The sequence below is a fragment of the Carassius gibelio genome, chromosome A17 (genome assembly GCF_023724105.1).
Source record: "Carassius gibelio isolate Cgi1373 ecotype wild population from Czech Republic chromosome A17, carGib1.2-hapl.c, whole genome shotgun sequence".
Lineage (NCBI taxonomy): Eukaryota > Metazoa > Chordata > Actinopteri > Cypriniformes > Cyprinidae > Carassius > Carassius gibelio.
Genome location: NC_068387.1, coordinates 13,274,933 through 13,294,844, shown reverse-complemented (window position 1 = coordinate 13,294,844; position 19,912 = coordinate 13,274,933). Strand labels below are relative to the sequence as shown.

Below are 19,912 nucleotides of genomic sequence, written 5' to 3'. Positions count from 1 at the left end.
AGTCAGCAGTCTTCCCCATGATTGTGTAGCCCACAGAACAAGACTGAGAGACCATTTAAAGGCTTTGCAGGTGTTTTGAGTTAATTAGCCGATTGGAGTGTGGCACCAGGTGTCTTCAATATTGAACCTTTTCACAATATTAAAATTTTCTGAGATACTAAATTTGGGATTTTCCTTAGATGTCCGTTATAATCATCATAATTAAAAGAAATAAACATTTGAAATATATCAGTCTGCGTGTAATGAATTGATATAATATACAAGTTTCACTTTTTGAATGGAATAGTTCAAAATTCACATTATTTCACTAATTCACATTAGTGAAATAAATCAACTTTTTGATGATATTTATTTATATGACCAGCACCTGTACATTGGCCATGTGTGTGTGTGTGTGTGTGTGTGTGTGTGTGTGTGTGTGTGTCACACAAATGTAAATATACATACATTATGTGCCACAAATCTCGGTGTTACCCATTACCCATAAATTATTATTAAATGTACTCATTTGACCCTCTATGAAAGTAAGGTATAACATATAACATAACATAACATAACACATTCATAAATGTACATTTTTCAAAGTTCCTCCATGATTAGTGGTTGTAGAATATTTGGATACATTAAGAGGGGTTAAATGTCCCAAAGCAAGGTAGGCTATTTGTATTTTTTATTAGAGGATTTCGGATTCATAGCCTCCTTCTCTTTCTTTTTAGGGCATGTTTTCTCTCTCTCTCTCTCTCTCTCTCTCTCTCTCTCACTCTCTCTTTCCAATATATTTATTTTATTTTATATCCTAAATGTATTATGTGGTATGTAGTATAGATATAATATGAAAATTGAGTGTAATCTCAGCCTTTATATGTATATTTCTGTTATGAATGAATGCTTTAAAAAATGCGAATGATGATAATATTTTATGTGCACTGTGTTACCTGTTTTATAAAACCGTTATGAAAACTACGACTTTCTCTGCTTTTCTTGCAAGTTTTAATTCGCAGACACATGCACGTTGAAAGATCAGCTGATGGTCACGTGACTATCACATGATCAGTATATTATGACACAGGCATCGGTGTTGTGTTTTAGATCAGGCTAAACGAACGCGAAAACAATGCGGTGAGTATGTTGTTGTTTGCACAGAGCTATCTTACGCTAATCATAGTTTAAAGATCACGTTTGCTGTTAAATAACTGTTTGTAAGTCTCAGAGACAGCGGGTCACCTTTTGAGGTCAGATGATCAGGACAAAGTTCACATAAACCGGTTCCCTTGTGTATTGTTATAGCATGTTAACTATTTAAGTCAATATTTTAGTTCAAATGACAAAAGTGTTTTTTGCGTTGACCATAAAAATTATTAGATTTGCATTAATGTGGGCTCTTAAAGTGACACTGTTTATTTTTACAGGAGTGCTGTTTTTGTTCTGAGCTTAATTTGGCTCGTCAGTGGAGAGCTGCTTGAGGCTGATCAAGATGCTTCGTAAGACCAAGAGCCCAAATTATGAACTATATTGCTCACTTTTGATTTAATTTAAACTACAGTAGAATCAGCCCTTGAACATCTAATTCTCAATGTTTTAGTGTGCCTGAGGACTGGATTCTGGTGGGACGTGTGGGATCTTTGGAGGAAGTGGAACTTACATTTGCACTGAAGCAGCAGAATGTTAACCAGATGGAGGAGTTACTGAAACTAGTGTCAGACCCGGATTCACATCAATATGGTATTGAGACACTCATTTGTGGTCATCCAAATGATCAAATAAAGAGATGAGTTCTTCTTTTCTCATTTATGTTTTAGGGAAGTATCTGAGTTTGGAAGAAGTCGCTGCTCTTGTTCGGCCGTCTCAGCTGACCGAGAAAGTAGTGCAGAATTGGCTCCAGAGTCATGGGGTCAAAAACTGTCACACGGTTGTTACACAGGACTTCCTTCAATGTGTCATGACTGTGCAGTAAGGACAGTTTTTGAGTGAATTTTATATTATCAGTAGACCACAAAAATTAGATCAGTTTCTCATCTTCAATCTGTTCTTCTTAGGGTGGCTGAAAAATTGCTCCCTGGCACTAAATTTCATCGTTACAGGAGAGGTTCAAACACTCTGTTGAGATCAACATCTCTGTACTCCGTTCATGAAGATGTGCATCAGCATCTAGACTTTGGTGAGCAGTTGACACCATCAGCTTCCGTCCTATAAGCCTATGGTGTCATATTTAATAAACATTTCTAAATCTCACTTAGTCATCATGGTGTTACATTGCATTTGATTTGCCCTCCAAAAACTTGAGCATAAAACTGTAGAGCTTTGATCATAAAACTAAGCATTTAAATGTCATCTTACTAAAACATGTTGTTGGAAGGTTGTCCATATTATTGGACCACTGATATGTTTATGTAATTTATGGAAGTAGTCTGTTATACAGTTAAAGTTCTCAATGATTTACAGTACGGGCTATCAGAGTTTTGCTCCACTTAACTGGCCTTAAACTGAGGGTTTTTTTTCCTTGAGTACGAGCTTCATAATCTTACTACCGTATTTTCCGGACTGTAAGTCACACTTTCTTTCATAGTTTGGCTGGTCCTGCGACTTATAGTCAGGTGCGACTTATTCATCAAAATTAATTTGACATGAACAAAGAGAAATGAACCAAGAGAAATGAACTAACAGAAAACATTACCGTCTCCAGCCGCGAGAGGGCGCTCTATGCTGCTCATTTTCCCGTAGTCTACACCATAGACTGTAAAAAAAATATGGACGTAGTGTCCGTGAAGTCATCCATAGACTCCTCAATAGCAGTTTTGAAGCCTAAAGTGTGTACAGCGGGCCGTCGCCATCTTGGCAGCGTGTCACCGCGCGACTCTCCCGGATAATCGAAAATGGGCAAGAAGGCGGGAGCTGATTGCTGAAGCCACGCCCACCTAGTGCGACGGCATTGTCAGCAGCGGCAATCCACCGGTCACTCAAGTGGCCACGCCCTTAATTATGCAGAACTTTAAGTCTTAATAAAATTTTAACAGATGAGTTTTAAAAAAAATTCACCCTCCTCACAGTTGTCATGAAGGGCAAAATTAGCAATATAGACCAAAATCATTTTTTGAACCAGGCTGTAAACATGTTTTTTTCTGCTGTTAAGTTGGGCATTTTAACATGGGGAGTCTATGGGACTGACTCCCTTCTGCAGCCAGCATCAAGCGGCCAGTCATGAATTGCAGTTTTAGTCAATTCCTTATTGGCCTCACGAGACAGAGCGGGATGTTGCTGCTCGGTCTACACTGAAGACATAGAGCGCCCTCTTGTGGCTGTAGACGGTAACGTTTTCTCTTTGTTCTAAATAAATGCGATTTATAGTCCAGTGCGACTTGTTTTTTTTCCTCATCATGACGTATTTTGGGACTGATGCGACTTATACTCGGGTGCGACTTATAGTCCAAAAAATACGGTATATGGGCCATAAAACATTAATGTATCATGATACAAAACATGTTTTTGCAACGTAATCACTATGACGTGAAGTCTTTTTTCCTTTAATCTTTTTAGTGGGTGGTGTTCACCGTTTTCCACCAAAAGGAAAGGGTATCAGTAAAGGCTGGGAAGGAGCAAGACAATCAGCATTAGGCTTTCACCTGGGCGTCACCCCCTCAGTCCTTAGGAGTCGCTACAACCTCACAGCAAAAGATGTGGGCACTGCCACTAACAACAGTCAGGCAGTGGCACAGGTAAACCTCTCATATTTATTGTGTATTGATTTAATCATATGGAGAGATTTCTGAAGTGTAATTCATGGTTGTGCCGAATATCTCCTCTACCTAGTTCTTGGAGCAGTACTACCACCCCGCTGACTTGTCTGAGTTTATGAGTCTGTTTGCTAGAGGATTCACACACATGTCAGCTGTAGAGCGGGTCGTGGGCACTCAGGGCAGTGGGAAAGCCGGCATTGAGGCCAGTCTGGATGTGGAGTACATCATGAGCAGTGGAGCAAACATTTCTACATGGGTCTTCACAAATCCAGGTATGTGCTCCATTTCAGCAATATTTTAGTAGACTAATAGATATTAATATTTTGAATTGATTTTTATTTTTAAGTTCTGTTAAGTTTTAGTAATTTTGTTGTCATTTTATTTTCCTCTCAAATGAGCTGATTTTAGTGCATCAGTTGGGTCTGTTTCTTAATAGGTTCTTTTATTTTATTTCATGCATTATAAAGATCACAAGTTTTTCCTTGGTCTTGGTTCCAGGTCGTCATGAGTCTCAGGAGCCGTTCCTTCAGTGGATGCTGCTGCTCAGCAACATGTCTGCAGTGCCTTGGGTCCACACTATCAGCTATGGAGATGATGAGGACAGCCTTTCTGATGCCTATATGAACCGCATCAACACCGAGTTCATGAAAGCTGGCCTCAGAGGGATTTCCATGCTCTTTGCTTCTGGTATGATGATGAAAGTCATGTTGCAGGAACAAGAGCTTTTTATTTGGTGCATTTTATTTAGAAAATCCATTAACAGCATGTTTCTTACACTTGTTCTTTATTTTTACCTCTCTTGGTCTAAGATCTCAAAGAAAGCCACGCTCATGTTTTTTTTTTTATTCAGGTGACAGTGGAGCAGGTTGTAGACACTTGACCAAGGAAAGAAATACTTTTAGACCAAGTTTTCCTGCATCCAGGTAGACGCTTCTCTCTAAATATTCTTTAGAACACTGATACTTTCTGTACTGAAAAACTCTGTACTCTATCTAGTCCCTATGTGACCACTGTGGGGGGGACTTCTTTCAAGAACCCCTTCAAACTTACCTACGAGGTCACCGATTACATCAGTGGAGGTGGCTTCAGTAATGTGTTTGCAAGGCCAGGTTATCAGGTAAAGCTCCAGGAGTCTGAATGTCCCTCCACTAATTTGAAACTCCACTAATATTAAAGTAGCTGAAGTCAGGTTTTCAATTATAGTGTCTCATTTCTGAAGACTGACAAACAAGGCTTTTGTGTTGTTTTCTGTAGGCTGGTGCTGTTGATGCGTATATGAAGAGTGTTCAGCCTCTACCTCCTCAGACATATTTCAACATCACTGGAAGAGCCTATCCAGATCTAGCTGCGCTTTCTGACAACTACTGGGTCGTTTCCAACCGGATACCTGTGCCATGGGTCTCTGGGACTTCGGTTAGTAAATGATACAAAAAGAATAGGTTTTTGTTTTAGTACACTTATATTACAGGTTGGTTATATTCATAATTGTGTACATGATGGAATATACTACAATTGATGTAGAGATGCAAATAGAAGAAACGGTGTACACTGCAGGTGTGCAAGTGTGTAATACTAAGATTTTCTGATAATAAGTCAAGTATAGTTTATTTTATTTCTTTATTTTTTTTTTTATAACTTTTATTTAGGATATATTAAATTGATCAAAAATAACTATAAAAGTTACAAATATGATCTATTTTTATAACTTCATATTCATTGAAGAATCGTGAAGAGTGTTTCCACAAAAATAAGTAGCAAATTGGTTTTTCAACATTATTAATAAATGATTTCCGATGAAATCGAATGTTATTAAATTGTAATATTTCACAATATTACTGTTTTTATAGTATTTTTGATCAAATAAATGTAAATCTTCGTAAGTATAAGACTTTTTAATAGAAATGTAAAAAATTACTGACCCCAAACTTTTGAACCGTTCTGTGCACTAGAAAATGCTATAACAACGTACAATATTGCATACAGGTTAGGTTACAATAGATTACCCAATAATGTCTGTTATTTCGTAATCTGAATGTTTTTTTTTTTCTTCAAGGCATCAACTCCAGTAGTGGGCGGGATTCTCTCCCTCATAAACGACCAGCGCTTCCTGAAGGGACTTCCCTCATTAGGATTCATCAACCCTCGCCTTTACAAACTGCAAGGCAAAGGTCTTTTTGATGTAAGCATTTAAAAAAACATTTAACATTTTAGTTACTCTTTTGGCCTTTTTCCTGTGTTTAGAACTATGAAACATCTACAAAATCTAGATTAAAAATTTCAGGACGTTCTAAATTGTAATGCTGTCCTAAAAGAATTCCTTGTATGAAATTATCATAAAAGTCAGTCTATGTAAATGCTTGCTGTAGTGTCCCTTGTGGCAACTACATGCAGCACACATACACACACACACACAAGCATCTCAGAACGCAGATATGTGTGAAATCGAGCTTGTGTAACTAGAAGCTTAAGAGTGACAGTTAAAACCTGTTCAAGTAACCATATACTCTTAACACTGTTAAATCAATTTGCTTTCTCCTCATACCCTTAGGTAACAGAGGGATGTCACCTGAGTTGTCTGGATGATACAGTTGAAGGGAAGGGTTTCTGTGCCTCCCCTTCATGGGATCCAGTAACAGGATGGGGAACACCCAATTATCCTGCTCTTCTTAAAGCTCTTATGAATTGAGCTGCTGCTTGTTTAGTCAGATTGCAAAAGAAAGGGCCACCCTTTTGCACTTTTTTTTTTTTTTTTTTTTTTTTTTTTTACTCTGAAAGATATGGTTTTTAAAAAAAATTGCTGAATCATCTAAATGACTCATTGTATAATCATATCAAGATCTCATGTTGCCAATCATTTAAGAATTATTTTCACAAAAGAATGTTCTTTCAGTGTAAAATGAACCTTTGATGACTAGCTGCTTAACCCACCCACAGTTCCCCTCGTTTAACAGGTTGTGCAACAGTAGATGAGGTTGATTTGTCCTAATGTAAAGGATCAGGGTTTTACAAGTGTCTTTGGTGTGACAGAAAATATCAATGAATTTGATCTACTTCATACATTTATATATATATATATATATATATATATATATATATATATATATATATATATATATATATATATATATATAAATAATTTTTTAGGAGACAAAGTTCAATAAAGTGCAATATTTCCTAATGATAAATTTCAGTTCCTTTTAAATAGGCTAAACTAGATCCTTTTATCATAAATGTTAGGATGTTCCAAGGTTTAGATGAAGCATGTGCTGAAACCAGCCTAATTATTAAACATACTTGAGAGCTGTATAAACCAATGGCCTGTTTTTGACATTTTTAACTGGGTTGATTTGACAGACTTTTGAAGAGGTCCTCAGGGAATTAAATCATGAATGGATTTGTTGGCCTGGAACTACTAGGTTGGTGGTAAGATTGAGAATTTTTTTTTTCTATTAGATGTCTGGTGCACTGAATGTTATTTGAGCAACAGGTCCAACTTGTTTTTTTGTTTTTTTTGTTTGTTTTGAAAATTGCAAAGCCTTCAGGATTCTCTCTGAAAGGTTCATTAATATTTTGATGACTGGTGTTTCATTTCTTTGCTTGAAAAATACAAATTAAAGTTTTTATATTGAAATAAAATGTCTTTTGTGAGCTTACAGTGTTGATTTAATTCAATTTTTTATACTATCCAGAAACATACAAAACCATATACATTTTTGAGAAGGAATTGCAATTTGTTGAACTGTCATTTGGAGTCGGCAGAACATATTTACAATAGTAAACAAGGATGTGATATTGGTGCATGGATCAAATCAGTTTAAAGAGGCTCACAAAAAATGAATAGGAAAAAATAGTTGAAATTCAAATAGATTTTGTTTCTTTACATTAAATACAAACGTAAGTCAGTTATAGGATGTTCATGATATAATATATAGTTCAAGTCTCAATACATGAGGTGTCAGAAAGAGCAAGCTCTAATAGGACCTTTTAAAATATATATATTTTTAATATAATTATCTTTAAACAGCATGAATCATGTAATTTACAATTTATAAACTGAATATTGTGCATATGCAAAGTTAGGATTCTGTTAACTGCAATCAATGCGATATCACTGTGGTAATTTTTAAAATAGCATGTGAAACTGCAACTAAATTATCTTATTGAAACACTTCCCATTTTAAACCTTTATATAGTATGTTACAGTAAGTTATATGTTTGATTAAACTAGAGATTTTTATGCTCACTGCTGTTTGTTAATGTTGTCTACTACAGGAAATATGACTCTTTATGTGACAATTTTACCTTTATCCAGACCCATATCATATGGTTTCAAGTTTTTAAAATCAATCGCAGTAGGACGTTCAGCTTACTGAACAGAATGATGAACTTCAGGCTCTTGGGATCTGCACAGGGGAGTTTAGCTTTATTCCATATCAATAAATAAATTAGAGAATTTGAAGGAAAAGTGTCTTTTTCACATACTGAGCAGATTGTTATTGTGTTACAAAAGAAGGCATGTGTATGTAGCGGTACTTCCTGAAGCTGGATAAAACGGTTTTAATTTGGTTAAACACAATCTAATCAACATCTCTATTATCTACATGATTTCAAAACATTTGTACAGGACAGGTATACAAAATGAGATACCTGCACAGGATACCTCACAAAGAAAAGCTCTATTTACATTGAAAAAAAAAAGCTGAACAACATCTCATTCTCCTTGAAGAAAAGCATTCACAGGTTTTAAGTCTCGGGGACAACACACACACACACACACACACACACACACACACACACACACTCACACATATTATGACAGCTCTATGCTCTAAAAAGTGTACAATATGCACACTTTGAAGACATCTAAAAAGCAGTCTTTGTCTTTACAAACTGGTAAAGACACACCGATGGGCAATTTGCTTCTTTGGGCTCAGGATAATGAGCATCTTGTATGTGAATGAGGGTCCACAAAATCAATCATATCTTCAAAAGAAGAAACTCTCATAACTCGGGAAGTTATTGAACTCAGGTCTATACCATGAGAAGGTTGTTGGGATAGTTTGGTGTCAGGTCCTCATTCATATTTCAATTCCCATGAAAATGTGCACTGAGATTCTCTTAGAAAAGAATGGATCTAGAAACGACATACAAAGTGGGTTTTGGAGCAGGAGTCTTTAAGGGAACTTTCCTCAGCGAGCGATCTCACTGATTGTTTTTAGCTTTCGCGTGTGTTAAAATGTGAGACTTCAGGTTGGTGGACTGAGCAAATTTCTTGTTGCAGCCATCGAACGGGCAAACGTACGGTCTGTCTCCAGTGTGAATCCGCACATGTGTGCGCAAGTTAAAGTCCAATGAAAAGCGCTTTCCACATCCCTCAAATGTACACTGGAGGAAAAGGTAAAAAAAAAAAAAGCACATATATCATTTATATTTAACATATTCTAGTTTTATAATAATATAACATAACATTTGAATAATAACATTAATAAAAAGAAACAAAAAAAAAATTACCTGGAAAGGTTTTTCACCAGTATGAACCAACTGATGCCGTTTCAGCTTGGAACTTTCCACAAACGCTTTCCCACATTCAGCGCAGACATGAACCCGCGGCCCATGGGTGTGCAAGTGCTTTCTCATAGCAGAGTTGTCCCGAAACATTTTTGTGCAACCCTATGATAACACACAACTAAAATGTTAAAATCCTGATAAATTCATAAAAAAAATTAGATGACTGGATTCATTTGTTACTTTTTCTGAAGACGAACAATATCATAAATAAGCAATTTTAATACAGACATTTTACATAATTATCATGCACGATAAAAAAAAAAAAAAAACAGTCACTCACTTTGTGAGGACATGCTATTGTCCTTGGGGAGTCATCTTCCTTTATTTTTCTGGGCTTCATTCTGTATTGTGAAAAACATTCAGGATAAGAGGTGTGTGCATGCTGCTTATTTTAGGAGTTTGATAATGAATAAAATACATGAAGCAAATCGAACGCATTCCTTTTGAATACTGAAAAATGCTAAGTGACTTCGACTTGTAAACAATCTATTTACATGTCACTCCATAAGTTTGACATATTTAAAATATTTCAAACGATCTGTGATTCTAATAAAATCATTAAATCTCATGCTTAGGTCCTACTATAAAGCTCTACACAAGAAAAATCAATAAATACTGGAAGTTTCCAGCTTTTTGGACAAATACTCGCCTTGCAAACTCCGCCAGCTGTTTGGGATCTGACAGGTCAATGCCAGGAATGCCACCAGGAGGCAGTTTCTTGCCTGTCATATACTCAGAATAGTCAGGAGGAGAGTTTTCCCCAATAATCTGCTCCTCCACCTCAGTGTCATGATCAACATCTTTCTTATCATCTGTACAAAACACAAGATTAAATGTTTAACGGAGTACTTAATCAAATCACACACTCACAGTATTCACAAAGAGATAAACGTTTTAAGGGCAAATAAAGCAAACAAAAACTAAATGAACTGACGACTGATGAGTGATTCATCTTCAGAATAAAACAATTATATCTATTGTCTCAAACAAGCAATGCATAAGCAAAAAAAAAAAAAAACACAATGAACGCCTCTGACACGCATGCGCAGTATGTTGGGCTTTACGGAGAATTTAAAACGGGCTCCGCGTTCACGTACTGTATTTTAATATTCAAGAAATGGCAAACATTTTGGTCGTTACAAGCCAGACTCTTAAATAAAAGTGGATAGTTACAAAATATTTTGCTAATACACAATAACTACAAATATAATTAATTAATATCATGTATAATACATCATTCAGCAGAGCTCTGGACTATGGTGTAGTTTAAACATCTGTATAACGTTACGTTTCAGCGTTTAAAACATTCACCCACCTTGTAATATTTACCTAAAACGACGTGGACAATTACAAACTGTATTTTGACTGTAAAATTCCCGGTTCGAAGTGAATAACATCTTTTCACACCGAAATTTCAAGACCGCAAAGGCTATAACGTTAATAAACATTTCTATATTTTACCAAAGACCGCCTTCCAATATAAACAACTGCATAAGTGTTGATATAAAAACACGTATTATGTTAAGCATTAATAGAATCCCTGCGAAAAATGCGTTTGTCTGGTCACTGTACAAATGGTAATCACGCCTAACTTAAACTGAAAAAAAAAAACAATCTAGGGCACAGGAATCTTCTAAATGTATCTCAATTCCTCTGTTACGAGATTTAAATGCGCGGTAACATTTGTTTATCGAGTGTTTGGAGCGTCGTGAGATCGACGGTTAGCAGACAAGCAGCAGCTCGTGTGTCTAGGTCCCTCCCCTTCTCCAAACAGAGCTGCGCCATCGCGGCCTGCAGCAGCGCGCGGACTCACTGTGCCTCTCTCCGCTCGCGCCGCCATCTTTCCCCGCTCACACAACCGCCATGTTTCGGGGCTGCCGCCATACTGGTCTGGAGGAATATGGCGGCGCCCATCCACACTTAAAACATGGCTTCCCATCAAAACAAAAACATTTAGACCGGAGTTATCCTCCTATGTGGCTTTTTGGGTCCGAAAATCGTTTGTGACACTGCGCTATCCGTCAGCTTTATAACGCGCTCTAGAGGAAGAAGGCCCACGCGAGGCCTGCGCGAGAACAAAGCACTTGATGCGATGTCAAAACTTACCCGATGCCCACATAGTGACGGAAAACTCCCCCTCCAGTGTTTTGATCTGCACTTGCTTCTGCTCCCACTTGCGTCCGCTCGCCTCGGCGGAGTTTAGGAAGCTCTTTTTGACCACTCTTTTCCCGCTGCCTCCCCCTTTCTTCATCCTTCCCGATGGGTTCTTGCCAGACACGGTCACTAAAGTCTGCTCGATATATTCCTCCTCTGCCACAGGGACAGGCACGGGGATGAGGATCTGGTCCTCGAAGCTGTCGTCTGCGTGGAGGTCTGAATCATCGCAGCCCACGACCTCCTCGCGAGTTTGCACCAGAATCACCTCCTGATGGTTGACGTGGTTCGGGTCGTCTGTGACCAACGGCTGCAGCGCGATCATCTGCTGGTGCTCGTCGTCGTCTCCGCCGACCACGGTCGTCTCGATGGTCTCAACTTCGATTTCGTGCAGCTCGACGATCTCTGTCGGCATCTCCGAGCCGTCGGTTTCAATGTACAGTGTCTCACCCGACGCCATTCTTGGCTTTCTTGCGCTCCGAAATTATTTCAAGCAACCCGTGTCAAGTCAACGGCTGGTTCTCGTTCTCCGCCTCCTCCTACTCCACTAACAAACAGGCAAAACTCCGTCCCACATTGACTGACTCTGTCTGAGCATCAGACATGCGAAATCTCGCGAGATCTTGGTCTACGTTTGACCTCATTCTCACCATTAAACTTTTGCAAATTATCCACCAACGAGTTTTTAATCTTCACTGACACAGTAGCTGTATATCAATAGCAACATTTAATATGTTTTTGAAATGAGGAAATATGTAATAATTCATTTTGAATGTGGAGTAATCTATATGATTTATCCATCAAGTTATATTGGTTACTCATGTATGTAGTAGCCTAATAACAATATATTTTTTTTGGTAAATTTAATTGTTTATACGAAAATATGTTTTGAATTGACATGAGGATATTTAGTCATGCCAAGTCACCTTTATTTATATAGCACTTTATACAATACTGATTTGTTTCAAAGCAGCTTTATAGTTTCAGACAGGGGCAGTTCTCCTCTGGCCAGACGAAACCAACATGGTGTGGTTTAATTCCAGGCTGTAACACAGGTCAGATTGTGCAGAGGACTTGTCTTGTCCTGATAGTTGCGAGGTGATGAGGTCTTCGCAGGGGATCTGTCTTTAGGACGCATCTAGTTGACATGGTCTCTGCTGACATGGTTGTCTCTCGGTGCTGATCTGGTCTTTTAGAGGAAACTATAGATTTACAACTGGGGAAGTGATACTGTATAAGTTCCTTAGGTGTGTTGCATATACTTCAAATTATTTTCTGTTATCCTTAAACAATGCTGTAATGTTTTGTATGTGCAATGTAAACTCAGAAAATGTGATTAGAACGTGATGTTATTAGGTCATGTAATAAATAAATGAATACATTTATAAATAAAATGGCAGATTTTTCAGAAAGTTTGTTTTATACTCTGGCATTTGTGGCATAATGATTTTATGTCTATGTTTGCTTAAATTACTTATCCAGTTATTCATTTTTAATTATTATATATGTGTGCATCTCTTTTTTGCTTTTTTTATATGCATTTATCTCAATAGGCATTATATCCTCCTGAAAACCAGAAGAAAAAAACAAATTTTGTTTTTTTTTATTCATTTTTTTATTTTTATGTCATTACATTTGATGGAGCTTAAGAAACAACTTTGAAAAAAAAATGTTTGATTAATATTTTATTCTATTTCCAAATAGGGGATGTGAGGACTAAGTTATTCAAATAAAAACAAATATGTATATGTATAGGCAAAAACAACGTTTTATATTTTCATTTCATTATCAGATTTTAGGTTTCATACTATTTTTTTTTGCCAAACTTTGTAAAGATGATTCTCAACCAAGCTATAACAATATTTTGATATACTACTGTACTTAAATGTAAAAAAAAATTGGAATTGGAGGAAAATACAAAAATCCAAGGCAAAAAAATTCACACACCAAACAAAGAGCAAAGTTAAAGGTCATTGGAATAGTTGTTTATTCCTGAAGATCTACAACAACATCTAAAGTGCATGAACAGAAAATTGACTGCACACACAAACGTTTCAGTCCTGGCTGGACTACCTTTGGTGCATAAATTATTCCCCTTTTATACAATGTATCTATACAGGCATTTAATGCATATTAATGTGTTCTTGGGGCAAACCATAATAAAAAGTATTATATTGGTATCCATAACTTGCCAATATTTCGTAGGAACCTTGATCTGTAAATTATTCTCCTTTTGACTTGTGTCTTCCCAAAATGTCTGATTAACATGATGTTTGTTCTGGTGTCCTATACAGAAGACATGTACAGTATAAAAATGATGCCCTGAACAAACAATCATATTCCGATTACAAATTTTCAGAGGTTTTTTTTTTTTTTTTTTTTTTTTTACGACAAAGAATTCGAAAATGAGCCATATTTAAATCAGAAAAACAAAACACTATTATATTTCCCTAAGAGTGGTAAAATGTGATCACCCTGTCAATATCAGTCCCATTTAAAGACCAAGGAGAGGGAGTGTTTATGATCAAACCTCCACATTTGATATCTCTAAAAAGCCCTGAATGTGCCCTGTACAGGACATTCATACTTAAAACAGTGGCATGTGTGGTCTCAGAGAAATTTAGTAAAATAGAATTTCCTCTACAGAAGACAGAAGTCTATTCCTGGGTGAGTCGTGTGTCGTGAATCACAGGACATAACTGTAGGCCTACAACAATAACAATAACAACAAAAAAACGCCCTCTCGCGGTAAGGCGAAGCAAACCTGTCTAGACCAGAAATACAGGAATGTGACAGAAAATTGCACGAAACTAAATTATTGGGGAAATAAATAAATAAATTAAATTAAATCAGTCTTTACTGTATACTGCCGGGCGTAAAATTCAAATATAATTAGCAAACGTTTCACAGTCAACGGTTATCCGAGGCAAGGTGCCGTTTTCTTAGCGGGACGAGGCAGACTGTGGGCTGGGCTGCTCTCGGACCAACTTGATCTCGTTACTTCGTTAGGGTTTCGGCTGAAGTTAGTTACCGTTGGTATAGACCATAGACTGTATAAAACAGGTATAGACTCACACTCAGGCACACCTTCTGCTGTTCTTATCTAAGAGGGCGTGTCCGAAACGAGTCTAGTAAGCGAGGGATCACCTGAGCTCATCACACCAGCAGCACACAGGTGTCAAAATGGGCAAAGCTGTTGGACGCTGGGACTTTGAGTGGGTCTATAACGAGCAGCCGCACACATGGAGAAGAAAAGAAATATTAGGTAAGTTTAAATGAAGTAAAAGAAAGACACTTGAACGTCAGACACTTGAACGTTGAAATTCGCTAAAACTTAGACGTGGTATGATTTCGGTTAGCCGACTGACTTGAATTGAATTTAAATATCAATTTATTTTATTCAAAGTATTTGGGAGTGTGTTAGATTTTGTTTTCTGGTTGTTTATTTTGTGTTGATAAAAAAATATATAACTCAGGTGTGTGCAAGAAGCACTTTATCTAATTACCATTGCCTGATGTCACGGCATATCTCTGATTATAAAGGTGTTCGGACAGTTAAGATGACATTTATTCATAGTGCATATCTTACCGAACTAATTTAAAATTCAAAAAAGGTACGTTAATTCAATATAGATTATTAGTTCTACTGACAACTTTCTGTGGAAGAGTGTGCGCGTGCCTGCGTACGTATGTAAAGAGGGCGTGCGTTCACAAGTGTTTATTTTTTTATTTGTTTTAACACCTAACGTTAGCCTACTCTGTAGTCGTGTGTTATACATTCTAAACATTAACTCCCCTCATCCTGCTTGTAATTGAAATCAAACGTACTTTTCCATAGGTTTAGTCTAATATAGTTAACGAGTGTAGACTGATGAAACATAGATGTGTTTTGACTCACATCTATCAGACAATGGCTGCAGGGGATGATAATTGTGTAAACTGATTCCATGCGTTATTGGCACAATAGCAGTGGGTCTTGCTTGGCAACAACATTCTAGTATTACGGCCATAACTGTAAAGATATCATGTCACAAGTTCAATTACTCATAAAACACATTTTAAGAGCAACTTGGAGATTTCAGCGTATCACAAGATGGAAGGTCAGTTTTTTTCCCCCTTCTTCTTTTGTGTGCAGAAATAAGGAATTAAAAATCTTACACTGTTTTGACAGATCACACTGGACTGTAAGAACTGCCCCTTTACAGTAATTATACATCAACAGACCCTTAAAACACCTTTTGATATTTATATGATATTGTGAAGTCCATGGGTAGTTTTACACCTCAAGCATTTTAAATATTAATAATGTGTTCTTCTATCATCTTCAGACTATTGCAGAAAGGATTAAGGCACCATTATTATTTACAAACTGTTGTAGGCCAATATTTAAAGTTGATATGATCAAATCTTAAGTAAAATGTATATAAAATATATATTTTGTATAATATTGTATACAAACCCTACTAAATATATTGCATAAATCATTTATAAGTAATGCAGAAAACCTGGTGTTAAATTGAATGGTGTCATTGCATTCCACCCCCAAAAAATAATGGTCTTATCATAGACCAAATAGGATTGTTTTGTGTGTGTGTGTGTGTGTTTAGTACAACCCCAAGCATTACTTTAGGTTGTACCGCCATCTGAGTGGATTCTGGGAGTTTGTGGTAATTTTATTTACACAATTTAGGACATTTTGTTACTCATTAAATGGGTGAACTTGAAACACTGCATGCATGTTGTATTATTTTAGGCTTAAATGTGACTTCCGGAAGCTGAAACACAAACACTTTGTTCAAAATAAACCTGTTTGTGTGTTTCCGTGACATTAAGCCATGACAGGTGTGATCTTGTTCAGAGAAGAGGAGGCTCAAGGGGCAGGGAAAGGCGAATCCAAGAATACCTACATGTGTACAAGAACATTACTTATCATTCTGCATCATTTGAAGCCCTTTAGTATTGCCGGCAGCCACCGCTGTGTTTGTTTTGTGAGGGCTATTTGTTTGACCGATATGTAAAATGTAAAGGTCAAACAAATACACAGATCGTTTAACATATGGAACTGAACCAGGAGCATTTCCCTGCTCACTGATGACTGAGGTGCCCAATTCACTTGCCCTACTGTGAATAGCCCTAGATTAAAATGTGGATTAATAATAAACCTAGATTAATACACATGATACACATGTAACCCTACACTTAAACATAAACCAGTAGAAAATGTGGCAATATAAACAGTTTGCATACAGACATTATGCAAATTGCATGAAAAAGTCTCATGGCAGATGTTTGCATGCAGGTCACCTGTAATTGTACAGGTGAAGGTGAGCACTTTGAGAAAGAACTTTTGTGGAACTTGTATAAAGGGATTCTGCAGCAGTGAATGGTGCATAAACAGAACATTAGCTGGGCAAACATTTCTGCTAATTAAAAGGCACACCATCACGGGGTGTGTTTGTCCCTTCTGGAGAATTAAGTGGTTGACTACCTACACAATAGTGCCTTAACATGTTTAATAGGTTACCACTAATAACAGAGATAAAGTAGTAATCTCAATAAATTTTTGTAATTTTAAATGGGATGTGAAGGCTTAATTTCAAATACAATCTGTCTTTAACGGAAGTACGACAAATGTTTTGGTGAGCATAAGATCCTATTTTCAAAAGCATTAAAATCTTAAAGCCTTTATGTGTATGTACGTATATATTATTAAATGTTATTAATATTTGAAGATATCATCTCATGTTCTTAACATTGTTCTCTCTCTTCAGCAAAGTATCCTGAAATCAAGTCTCTGATGGGTCATGATCCCCAGCTGAAGTGGGTCGTGTCAGGGATGGTTCTCACCCAGCTCCTGGCATGTTACATGGTCCATGATCTCTCCTGGAAGTGGTTGTTGTTTTGGGCGTATGCGTTCGGGGGCTGCATCAACCACTCTTTGACCCTAGCCATCCATGACATTTCACACAATGTGGCCTTTGGCACCAAAAGGGCACTCTGGAACCGCTTGTTCGCCATGTTCGCCAATCTCCCGATTGGCTTGCCTTATTCGGCATCCTTCAAGAAGTACCACATCGACCACCATCGTTATCTTGGAGGTGATGGATTGGACGTAGACATTCCTACTGACCTTGAGGGCTGGTTCTTCTGTACCCCAGCCAGAAAGGTGGTCTGGCTCTTTCTCCAGCCTTTGTTCTATGCGCTCCGTCCGTTGGTGGTGAACCCCAAGCCCGTGACCAGGTTGGAGATGCTGAATGCAGTCGTGCAGTTTGTGGTAGACATTATCATCTACTATTTTTGGGGTCTCAAGCCCATTGTCTACCTCATCTCTGGCTCTATACTGTGTATGGGCCTGCATCCAATCTCTGGACACTTCATCGCTGAGCACTACATGTTTATGAAAGGTCATGAAACCTACTCTTATTACGGCCCTCTCAACTTAATAACCTTCAATGTGGGATACCATATGGAGCACCATGACTTCCCCAGCATTCCTGGCAGCAAATTACCTGAGGTATGAGTCTGGCTATATTTTTGTGTTTTTGGGAATATGCGGTTTTAAAATTCTGGCAAAAACAATAAGATATTGATTGTGGCAGATAGTAAAATTAAACTCTTTTTGTTAAAAAGAAATAAAGCCCAAATGAAATCCTTTGCTTTTACCCAATGCAAGTGAATTTAGGCATCATAATATATTATATATTATGAAAATGAATATTCAGTGAACATGTTATAAAAATGAAGGTTTGATGACCGCAAAGGTAATCTAAATGTAAAATTAAATTAAATGAGCATGCAGAAATACATATATCCAATAGTGACTAATACAATTAAATAATCATGATTATTGACTAATAAATGATATATTGTACATCTCTGTTGCAGTTTCTTTTCTTTTAATTAAAAGTAAGTTTAAAGTTGCCAAACAATCAGATAACCCCGAAGCCTGTACATTTATTATTAAGATAAATTCCAAGAAGTTCATAAGTTCAAATCAAAAACATTGATTTTTTTTCCCTAAGAAACTAAATAACATCTTTCTTATGATGATTTATTTAGTGAATCTGGTCCCAAAAGTGTTATACTTTTCAGGCTAGCGCTCAAGTGGGAGTGTCATGGGAATGTCAAACCCTTTATTGATTTTGACACGGTTACTGATTAAGAGGAAGAATGTGTGAGACTAACTAGAAAGACTAATATTTGCTAAACTTTCATATTTCAACAGTGTCCATAAGGCAATTTAATTGCATTTATAGCTTCCAGACAACACACCTCCAGTGTGAAAGATCTCCCAGGCATGTCTATAAACTGATTAAATACTCACGCAGTGCATTGTATCTGAATATTTAAACGGTAAAGTATAATTATTGACAGAAAACTGACCGTCACTTCACCCATGGTGTAGCTGCACTGTATTTTGTTCGCATTCTTTGGTTCACATACTGTATATCATAGTATATAAACTGAAACGTTTGATTATTTATGGATCTTTCCCATTTTGCAGGTCAAGAGAATTGCAGCAGAGTACTATGACTCACTCCCTCAACACACTTCCTGGATGAGAGTGCTCTGGGACTTTGTGTTTGATGATGCCATCGGCCCCTACGCCAGAATCAAGAGACAATACAAACTTGACAAAAAGGAATGAATTGTGTATTAGACTACTGATCTAACCAAACATACAAGGTATTTACACAATATCTATAGAAATCTGTGAGGCACTTGCAGGCGTTAAGTTAAAAAGGAACAAACCCTTTCACGTGTGAACTTGCATACCCTTTTCATTCTGTCACAGAATTTCATCATATAGATCCATCTGTGTCCAATGTTTGCACAATAACGGTTATGATTTGTGGTTTACTGTTTGGGTGTCTCAAAGCCCAGCTAATCTTCTCAAATTCTTTCCATACACCCATTCCTAATTAAACCATGAAATTTAGTTTAGATGTTGTTCTTATGGTATTCATGTTTGATATCACTGCAGTTATTTGTGATTATCACCTTTTTACACTTTCTCAGCTAAATCCAACTACTGAGATGCCAGCTAATATGTACCTAAGGAAAGAAGTGCTGAGATGAAATGAAGTGGATTTATATTGCCTTTTCATCGGAGGCTTTTTTGAAGACGGAATATTTAATATTTTATGCACTGTTGTGTAACTAGAAGTCTTTAAATATATTGTGTTTAATACATTCTGTCATTTGCGATTTGACTGTATAACTACGAACACCATATCGTTGTGGAATAGATTTGTTCAGCCCAATGTATTTCAATAAATTTCCTTCTTGCATGATGAATCTGAATAATGCCAGAGAGATTTTGTAAGGGGTTCTTTTTTTTAATGTTCAATGAGAATGAGACATTTGTTTTAAACGGAAGCATGAGACAAGACTGTTTAAAAGGAAGAAAAGCTTTTAAAATGATTTTAATTCCATCAATCTCACTCTCAACATGT

At 36.9% G+C, this 19,912-nt stretch overlaps 3 protein-coding genes across 4 annotated transcripts; 2 read left to right on the top strand and 1 right to left on the bottom strand.

Annotated features, from left to right (window-relative positions):
• The first annotated feature begins 1,024 nt into the window (after window positions 1-1,024).
• Window positions 1,025-7,387, top strand: LOC127933198 (tripeptidyl-peptidase 1). 2 transcript variants are annotated; one of them, XM_052529998.1, is made up of 13 exons: window positions 1,025-1,119; window positions 1,410-1,481; window positions 1,583-1,722; window positions 1,800-1,950; window positions 2,037-2,158; window positions 3,565-3,713; window positions 3,808-4,006; window positions 4,233-4,421; window positions 4,585-4,657; window positions 4,731-4,851; window positions 4,989-5,147; window positions 5,788-5,913; window positions 6,283-7,387. In XM_052529998.1, exons 1-13 carry the CDS (start codon window positions 1,115-1,117, stop codon window positions 6,418-6,420), a joined length of 1,644 nt encoding a protein of 547 aa, XP_052385958.1. In that variant the 5' UTR covers window positions 1,025-1,114; the 3' UTR covers window positions 6,421-7,387. The 2 variants fall into 2 exon arrangements, with proteins under 2 accessions (XP_052385958.1, XP_052385957.1); XM_052529997.1 differs by having other exon boundaries at window positions 3,535-3,713.
• LOC127933199 (transcriptional repressor protein YY1-like) lies at window positions 6,981-12,049 on the bottom strand. Its single transcript, XM_052529999.1, has 5 exons — window positions 11,409-12,049; window positions 9,952-10,114; window positions 9,583-9,643; window positions 9,246-9,404; window positions 6,981-9,119 (listed from the first exon to the last, which is right to left on the bottom strand). Exons 1-5 carry the CDS (start codon window positions 11,914-11,916, stop codon window positions 8,937-8,939), a joined length of 1,074 nt encoding a protein of 357 aa, XP_052385959.1. The 5' UTR covers window positions 11,917-12,049; the 3' UTR covers window positions 6,981-8,936.
• A 2,504-nt stretch (window positions 12,050-14,553) lies between these two features.
• Window positions 14,554-19,754, top strand: LOC128031775 (sphingolipid delta(4)-desaturase/C4-monooxygenase DES2). The gene is made up of 4 exons (XM_052620187.1): window positions 14,554-14,721; window positions 17,228-17,970; window positions 18,961-19,142; window positions 19,476-19,754. The coding sequence occupies exons 1-3, from the start codon at window positions 14,640-14,642 to the stop codon at window positions 19,102-19,104; spliced, it is 969 nt and encodes a 322-aa protein (XP_052476147.1). The 5' UTR covers window positions 14,554-14,639; the 3' UTR covers window positions 19,105-19,142; window positions 19,476-19,754.
• Window positions 19,755-19,912: the final 158 nt, after the last annotated feature.

What these genes read in the sequence shown, in the direction of transcription:
- LOC128031775 (XM_052620187.1), top strand. Translation starts at nt 14,640, where the DNA reads ATGGGCAAAGCTGTTGGACGCTGGGACTTTGAGTGGGTCTATAACGAG. An exon ending in GAGAAGAAAAGAAATATTAG is followed by an intron (nt 14,722 to 17,227) that starts GTAAGTTTAAAT and finishes CTCTCTCTTCAG; the next exon opens with CAAAGTATCCTGAAATCAAG. An exon ending in CTGGCAGCAAATTACCTGAG is followed by an intron (nt 17,971 to 18,960) that starts GTATGAGTCTGG and finishes CCCATTTTGCAG; the next exon opens with GTCAAGAGAATTGCAGCAGA.
- LOC127933199 (XM_052529999.1), bottom strand. Translation starts at nt 11,916, where the DNA reads ATGGCGTCGGGTGAGACACTGTACATTGAAACCGACGGCTCGGAGATG. An exon ending in CGTCACTATGTGGGCATCGG is followed by an intron (nt 10,115 to 11,408) that starts GTAAGTTTTGAC and finishes TGTTTTGTACAG; the next exon opens with ATGATAAGAAAGATGTTGAT. An exon ending in CTGGTGAAAAACCTTTCCAG is followed by an intron (nt 9,120 to 9,245) that starts GTAATTTTTTTT and finishes CTTTTCCTCCAG; the next exon opens with TGTACATTTGAGGGATGTGG.
- LOC127933198 (XM_052529997.1), top strand. An exon ending in ATGGGTCTTCACAAATCCAG is followed by an intron (nt 4,007 to 4,232) that starts GTATGTGCTCCA and finishes TCTTGGTTCCAG; the next exon opens with GTCGTCATGAGTCTCAGGAG. An exon ending in AAGGCAAAGGTCTTTTTGAT is followed by an intron (nt 5,914 to 6,282) that starts GTAAGCATTTAA and finishes TCATACCCTTAG; the next exon opens with GTAACAGAGGGATGTCACCT.